This window comes from Primulina huaijiensis, chromosome 7 (assembly GCF_012295235.1).
Source record: "Primulina huaijiensis isolate GDHJ02 chromosome 7, ASM1229523v2, whole genome shotgun sequence".
In the NCBI taxonomy this organism is placed as follows: domain Eukaryota; kingdom Viridiplantae; phylum Streptophyta; class Magnoliopsida; order Lamiales; family Gesneriaceae; genus Primulina; species Primulina huaijiensis.
The window spans coordinates 21,518,873-21,527,376 of record NC_133312.1 but is presented as its reverse complement, the minus strand read 5'-3'; the positions used below and the strand labels follow the sequence as shown (position 1 = coordinate 21,527,376).

The 8,504-nt window shown below is 33.9% G+C and overlaps 1 protein-coding gene across 3 annotated transcripts; it reads right to left on the bottom strand.

Moving 5' to 3' along the window:
• Positions 1–16: 16 nt before the first annotated feature.
• LOC140980574 (potassium transporter 6-like) lies at positions 17–4,463 on the bottom strand. 3 transcript variants are annotated; one of them, XM_073446477.1, is made up of 9 exons: positions 4,237–4,463; positions 4,032–4,089; positions 3,450–3,936; positions 3,297–3,350; positions 1,959–2,219; positions 1,807–1,859; positions 1,574–1,697; positions 1,249–1,503; positions 17–1,149 (listed from the first exon to the last, which is right to left on the bottom strand). In XM_073446477.1, the coding sequence occupies exons 1-9, from the start codon at positions 4,251–4,253 to the stop codon at positions 86–88; spliced, it is 2,373 nt and encodes a 790-aa protein (XP_073302578.1). In that variant the 5' UTR covers positions 4,254–4,463; the 3' UTR covers positions 17–85. The 3 variants fall into 3 exon arrangements, with proteins under 3 accessions (XP_073302578.1, XP_073302579.1, XP_073302580.1); XM_073446478.1 differs by having other exon boundaries at positions 4,032–4,138; positions 4,237–4,462; XM_073446479.1 differs by having other exon boundaries at positions 4,032–4,106; positions 4,237–4,462.
• Between the last annotated feature and the right edge of the window lie 4,041 nt (positions 4,464–8,504).

The following is an 8,504-nucleotide window of genomic DNA, read 5'->3' as shown; positions in this document are numbered from 1 at the left end:
TATATATTAACTCCAATGTTTGCAAAAAAATTTAACCTACCTTGTAATTTATTTACAGTCCAAAATACACTTGAAATCATAAAAATTACACATTGTACACCATTCCCACTTCTAAAGTAGACGCATGAGGCACATTCAATGCATAAGTAGAAGCTCTACTATTCCTTCTCAAGAAATCATAGCCAAAATTTATGACCATTTTCTTCACCAAACTTGATCCTTGCTTTGTTTTGACATATGAATGTCCCAAAATATAAGCTACACCGGCTTCTCTAGCTTCCATCAGTTCTCTCAACTCTTCCCGTGCGCCTCTGTCCATTTTAGGGGTCTCGGGTATGACAAAGCTTACCCGTTTCCTCGGTTTAACACATCGTGGAGACTGTATCTCTCTGAGCTCTGATGTGCCAGGCTTCTCGGGATCAACCCCGTTTTCCTCACGTAGCCAAATCCCATCTAGATGAGTCGAGGGCGTTCCTACAACAACCATTTCTTCATTTTGGTGATTACCCAAATTTTTCGTGGAATCGTTTATACCTGCGTTCCCAGTACGTATATACTCTGCAATACTACATACAAGGTCGTTCTCAAACTGTATATCATCCTTGTGTGCATCACGGTAGCCATAACGAACGATGCATCTATACATACGGTACTCTCTGGGGCCAATGTGTCCAACAAGAAACCGTTCTTCGTGTTTAACATGAGGGATAGGGACGGATTTGACACAAAGGAAAATAAGTACCTGGTGGAATGCTGGAAGATTGGTGACAAAATGGGAGAAAATGGCGGGGATTCCGGATACGAGTTCTGTGTGTATAAGACCAATGCCTTGAACACGTACGATCCCCAAACTCGGGCCTAATTCAAGTAGCCAGTCGACGGAAACTTTGTTTTGAACATCGTACTCATACCTTTTAAGCGTTCCATAGTGCCACACACACATCACCATCATGAAAATGAACGAAAGGGCGATTGGCACCCATGCTCCTTCAAGAAACTTGATCAGAGAAGCAGAGAAATATAAGGCCTCGAGTGTCCCAAAGAACAAAACAAAGCAAATTGCGAGGGCGAGACTCTGGTGCCAGCACAACACAATGACAAGAGACATCAGACATGTTGTAACAAGCATGACGGTTATAACTGCCAAACCTGAAAGAAACATTGAAAAGGAGCATAATTAAGATCCAAAATCCCATTTCTTTACGAGAACAAGTTTTACTTTATGTCAGGTTTTTAACCAGGTCCTACCGGAGGCGTTGCCTAAACGTTTCGTGTCTCTGAACCCAACAGTTACAGCTAAACATAGGAGCATTAAAATCCAGTTAATCTCTGGAATGTATATCTGTCCATGAATTTTTGAGGATGTATGCACGATTTTCACTTTTGGAAAGCACCCTAAGGAGGAGCACTGCTTAATTATGGAAAACGTTCCAGTAATAATGGCTTGGCTTCCAACAACTGCAGCCAGTATTGCAATCACCATAACCGGCCATCTTAATATCTCTGACATAATACACAAGTATTTAGTTTATTACAGAAAAAAGATACAAGAGAAACAATTTAAGTTGCATACCAGGCACAGAAACATAAAACCCAACACGATAACCATTTTGAATTTCATGATGCCGGGAAAGATAGGCAGCTTGCCCCATATATGCAAGAACTAGCGACGGATAGACAATGGATGTGAAAGCTATCTGTAAATTCATGACTAGAGAAGGTTGGATAACAGTGAAAATTGAAAAGAGTTTTGGAGAAACTTAATCGACTCCAAAAGTGTGGTGTGTAAGTATTTATGTCTACTACCTTTATTGATAACTGGGAAAAATGCCCGAGATCAGCAAACATTGCCTCCGAACCTGGAATATTTAAAAACTGTATTATTGTAAATGAAAGAAAAAATCAATTTACGCTAGTAAATAAACAAACTTCATTGTACATATCAAGCGATTTCTTGCCTGTTATGCATAGTAGGATTCCTCCCAAGGACATCCAACCACTTCTTTGTGTTTTCTTTAGAAATTTGTACATGTAGTATGGAGACAGAGCTTGATACACATGGGGATTCCAGTGGAAAATATTGTATATACCAATGACACTGATACACAAAAGCCATATTATGACCACGGGTGCAAACAAGAATCCGACCCTGTGGGTGCCATAATGTTGAAGGCAAAACAAAGCTATCAATATGACACAGGTGGCTGGGACCTCCACATCTGCAAGAATATAGTATATTGGGCAGGAAATGAACAAGTCGGCTAGTGTTCTCAAATTAAAAAGAAAATGTATCCAATAACCATAAATGACATTCACAAAAGATTTGTAGGACCAAATGCTGCCACTTAACTGAAAGTTATAACTGAAAGAACAATACAACTCAAATATTTCAAATCATGTTTTGGCCCCCAAGAATCATATTTCAATCGGTAAAAATATGCATGCATCCACACAAGACAATATGGACAATTATTGCTACACAATAAAATTGGATGCTTTCATCATAAAGCTGAAAGGTCAAATTTAGAATACATGTGTTCATAAACCTAAATTAAGAGAAATCAGCATCCATTTTTCATTATTTTACGGACTTGACATCATACAATTGCCAGCCCGTTATGTTGTTTCTAAATAAGCAACGTATTACAGGCACCAATTTGTGATAATGTCTTCCCATCTGCAGTTAACTATCTTCGAGTCGATCCCATGTAACAGGTTGCATGCCCCATTTAGTTGGATAGAATCTTTGTCAAAAGTGACATCAACTATCCCATTTTTTATACAAAACAACTTAAGGCTAATCATTCCAGACTGAGATGGCTATTCTAAGTCTCCACTTAGGAAATAAATAGGTCTTCAAATAATAATAATAACCGGCACCCTTTCCATACAGAACTTTAAGATTTTCTCAGGTTGTATTCAAATCAATGGTTTACAACCTTTCGAAATTATACTGCATTTCTTAACATTTCCACACTTTCCTTAAAAAATCTCAGTGTGAGACTCAATACAGTAAATAAAATGACGTTGTGGTACACAGATAAAACCAAAACCCGAACTACCTCAAGAATTTTGATTTTCATTTGTTGCTTTTATAGTCATTATTGATTAAGATTTATGACTTATTATGGGGGGTGATCATTTGGTATCTAGCAACAAATTACAACATCTCATGCAGTTTTTGCTAATTTTCACGCAGGCTAATTAATTCATGCAACAATCATACTAGAAATTTCAAATATGAAAAGCCAAAACATAGAACTAGAACAATTGAAAGGGAAAGATTGGAGTCTTACATTTGTGATGCTCTTTTGCCATCGCAAGTTCAACACCCGAAACCGCAGAAAAAACTGCCCAAAATGAAAACAAAGATCCATCCAACGTCAAAATAACTTGAAGACTCGAAACAAAATTTTTTGATCAAAATCCAAGAGAAACTGTAAGCGTACCTGAAATTGCTGGAGTTAATATTCCATCTCCAATCACCATACAAGCACCCAAAAGAGACAACAAAAGCAAAAATCTTTGCAAAACTTTATATTTTTCCAAAGAGGACTTTAGCTTCGCCCCAAAGGTTGAGGGTGCAGGATTTCTAATATCCTTTTTGTAAGATGATAAATCCTCATCTGCTAATTGAAAACTAGGCAGTGAATTTAACTTAGCGTGTCTACATAAGAGTGAATACAATGCAAAAGTGCCTCCTTCACCATTATCATCAGCCCTCAGCACTATGAACACATACTTCAAAAGTGGAACTAAAGTTAAAGTCCAAAATACAAATGAAAGAACCCCAAAAATTTCTTCATTAGTGTCGGAATGTTCAATATCTTCTGCAAAAGTACTCTTGTACACATACAATGGTGATGTACTCAAATCCCCATACACAACACCTAAACTCTGATAAGCCAATGTCAACACTGTTCTCCAAGTCTCTTTCTGCAATAAAATCGGACGGAGGGAAAAAAAATTAAAACGAACCCGAAAATGCCTTAAATCCCTCGAGAACACTAATTTATCAGAACAGAACTCACTTTTACATGATTGTGAAAATTCCCACTTTCAGGATCCATTGAAAATGCACTCAGAATCCTGGAAATTAATCACCGCTGCAAATTCAAGAACTTTAAAGACGACCCATCTGCCAAAACACCCACCCAAGTAAAGAACTTTCAAGAAAATGCATACTTAAACACCCAACACACATCTTGTCCACCAAGAAAATGGATAAATTTGTACCTAAAAATGTGGCACATCCAGCAGTTCAACAACCTCCATGGAAAAAACAATCAAACAAAGCCTGAGGAATAATACTCTGTTCACTTAAAAAGATATTTCAACTTTAACTACGATAAAAATACGTGATAAGTGAGAATGGTTTACACTTTTATGCAAGTAGGTAGTTTTTATGCGTTTCTTTATTATTTATTCCCAAATTGTTTTATTCAGTGATTTCTTCCGTTGAGTTTATTGATTCAACTCCGAAGTGATCTCACATACCACATATCACATATATTATTATTATGCCACTTCAGCGCGTGCAGGAGAGAAAGAGAGACGTGTAAACGTTTGCTCTGAAATTAAGCAGACAATGGGATTGCAAAGTGTTCGGTTTATCTAAATTTAATATTCTTTTCTTTTGGGAATTGATAGACGTTAGATTATGGACGTTACAGGGTCTTTGAAATAATATTTTCAGACCTCGATCTAAATGGTCTCATTCACTTTTTTTCTATAAGTGGCTCAAGTTCGAGCCCTCTTTCCGTCCAGAAAATTTAAAAAAAATTATTTTCATAGGTTTTTTAGATTCTTTTTCAAAAGAGAAAATTAATAGATAAATTCATAAAGCAAATACTAAATTTCGTGTGTAGTTTATGATGGTATCAATAAAATTTACGCAAAAACTCTTGTGAGACGGATCTTCTACTTGGGTCACTCATGAAAAAATATATTTTTTATTACAAAAAAATTGTTTTTTATTTTAAATATGAGTCGGATTTACCAGTCTCACGAATAAAGATATGTGAGACCGTCTCACAAGAGACTTACTCTAAAATTTAATTTGTGTAATAAATTTTCTTTTTGAAATGATTCCCTACGAAAAATAAAGATGTTTTTTTACTACGATGGAACTTACAATCGTTATCTTTCGATATGTATAGTAAACGCTCGAGCTAATACAATACTCTAAAAATTACGTTACTAAGTCAAAACCTGTTATTTTATATTATATATTTAAGAGGTCGATTAGAATTTATATGAAGATTTTAAAATTTAATCCTCGTATATTTTTTTCTTAAATTAAAATCGATATTAATAATGAATTGATCATGATAAGAGACATCCACGATGGCTCAACATTAGAAAATGGTTTCCCAAATGGCAAAGAAGAGAATTGGAAGAAATAGAGGCAAAATGGACGGGGTGGGACTTTTAGGTTTAATTAATATTTTCTCCATCTAAAAAAAAAAAACAAACTGAACAAACAAAAACATTGAAATGAGTATATCATCGAGTATTTAGTTATAAAAAGATATGTTCCAAATGTCCGAGTTACAGAAGTAATTGAGTATTTCGGCTAATAGTCAATCAGAAGTTGATTCCCCATACCAACACCTTCTTAGTGAGCACGTTAGTTTGAAAGTTTACTTAAAGAACACCGAAATATAGTGACCACGTGTTCACACTTCATAAAAAAAATAACGATAAAGATCATATCTAAGACGTAAATATAACAAAAATGTTTTTAAAAACACAAATAATATATTTTTGTAGAAATAACATGTTGGTTTTATAAATTAGTTTGACACATAATTTTGATTAAATATTTTTCAACTTATGATTTTTTTTATTTTTTAATTAATTTTCAAATATATTTAATAGAGATTATATGTATAACTTATATTATATGGTATTAATAATTTTCATTCTGCTTTTTAGAAGCCATAAAGAGACACCCACTTCCTCTAAGCTTCATCGTTGTTTTACACAGTCAAATCTAAAAATAATTAATGTTGTTTATTATGTAATATATCTTAATATCTACTCTCGCATGCTTTCATCAAGTGACGGAGTCAAGAAGATGGGTGGGTGCGATCGTCTACTTCAATTTGTTAATTTTATTGATTAAAGATTTAAAAATAATTATATTTTGTTAATTGTGTCACATCGGTTGGATAAAATACCTGAGAGTTGTATATATGGGCTTGGACAATCCTCCCCTCTTGAGCTAGCTTTTGAGATTGAGTTAAGTCCAACTTCCAATCTTAACATGGTATCAGAGCTCATGTTCCACCGTTATGTGTTGGACCACCCGTTCTACCCATAGTTGGGTCATTTGTAAACTTCACGCTCCAGATTTTCATTCCTGGGCGTGAGAGAGGTGTGTTAGTTCTCCCACATCGGTTGGATAAAATACCTGGGAGTTGTATATATAGGCTTGGACAATCCTCCGCTCTTGAGCTAGCTTTTGAGGTTGAGTTAGGTCCAAGATCCAATCTTAACATATTTTTCACTTTATTTCCTAATATTAGCTTTTGCCTCTCTAAAAAATTTTAATTTTTTTTGCCACTCACTTACATTTTCCGGCTCCGTTTCTGTTCTCATATATAATTATAAACAAATTTGCACATCCCATGGCTATAATTGTTAACGTCTTTGAAAAATATACAAATTTGAATTGTTATAATCTATGTATATATATGTGTGTGTATATATGCTTAGTCAAATAATTGAACAGGACGTCACCATATAAGGGACGAAAGATATCTTGTTTCTTTGAGGCGTCCTATAATTGGACAATGATTATTTCGTTTTGAAAATATCTTGGTCTTGAAATCCATGCCTTATTTAATTTATTAAATTAAATAAAATGTTACATAAATATGCTCTACATATTGTTTTCTAGAAAAGTTATCATTTGTCCACAATTTCCATATTAATACTCGCACAAGACCCTAATTAATTAAGCCATTGTAACATTTATAACTTTTGGTGTCATGGTCTATTTTAATAATTATATATATTAATAAAGTATTAAAATTTTAATGCAAGTTATATGTAGTTCAGCGGATAAAGTCTTTGTTTTTTATGCATTAAGTTGTAGGTTCAATCCTGCTTGGGTCCTTTTTTATTTATTTTTTAATTCATATATAAAAATTGCATTGTAGTCTCTCACCATTTCTTATAATTATATTTTGATCTTCATTTAAATTTAAACTAAATGAATTATAAAAAAAATTGTTGTGTGCGTCGATGCACTAGTTACATTTATGTGTCTATAAATATATACAAATTGATGCAGCTAAAATAAATTGGCCGCGTAGACTTCGGACGCGAGATCTGACTGGTTAGTAAACTGGTCTACTTGGCCCATAAATGAGCTCACCTGGCTGGTAAACGGATCCACATAAACAATATACAGTTAATTTGCGGGGCGTCACCTTTGTCACGAACACTCGTTAAATGGGCGTCGGGAGGTTCCCGACGTAGATACTCCGACGATCAAGTCAGTAAACAGTTCCAAGAAAACTCAGAGAACTAAAGAACTTTTATAAAAATGAGAACATACATTGAATTGTCCGGAAACTCCTCTATTTATAGATTTTTAAGAACGTCTAATGGGCTTGGGTTTTTGCAAGCATAATCAATATTTTGGACATCAATAGTGCTAAACCCAATTGATTTTATTAACCAACAAATAATTAGTCTTATACCCATCACAAATGATTAATTTATAAATATTACAATAATTGTCATCCATCAATCCTACATATTTTTTTGGAATTATATATCCTATGTATGTGTATATGACAAGACAATGCTTGTCTTTATTTTTTATTTTTTTTTTTTTGAGCAAGTGTTCATCTTTATATTCTAAACGAAAAAATACATATGTTTCTTGATTTTTTGTGGGGTTCTTTTAGTTTTATCATCTTCAAAACCTCAATTATTGGGTCTTTATCGTTACTAGTTAATCTTTCGATTATGCGTGGATAAAATCTACGTTTACGATTTATTTTACGTAAATTTGGAATCATTATATTCGTCGAAAAAAGTTGATGAACTAATTATTAAGGACAATTTTCATTTCTTTCATGGTAATATGCACGTGAGTCAAATTTCAATAATTAATAAAAGTCATTCGAAACTTGGTTAGACTTGTATTGAATATACGCACAAATTCCACTTGGTGAGACTTGTGGTTAAATATACACACATTCCACTTTGTTCTTGTCACACCATCAATTGGTGGAGGTGAATCTCTTGGTTGTGTTACATCAAAGTTTTAAAATGTGAGTGGATTGACAAAATTATATGTAGTTTTTAAAGAATTTTTTTTTAAAAAAAAATCTCGAAAAGCTCCTGAAATAACAAATTATCAAGATACCCTAAGTCTAAATGAGATCAAATTAATCGTTGTTTTCAATGTCATTCATTAAAAGTGAATTGATTTCTGAAACCTGTCTGGTCCGTGTGGATCCAAGACTTTAAGTTGAAGAGGAACT

Bases quoted from the DNA above. Each gene is read 5' to 3' on its own strand.
- LOC140980574 (XM_073446477.1), bottom strand. The intron at 3,351-3,449 runs GTACGCTTACAG...CATTTTGGGCAG, and splicing joins ATTAACTCCAGCAATTTCAG to TTTTTTCTGCGGTTTCGGGT. The intron at 1,504-1,573 runs GTATGCAACTTA...GTATTATGTCAG, and splicing joins GTTTTATGTTTCTGTGCCTG to AGATATTAAGATGGCCGGTT.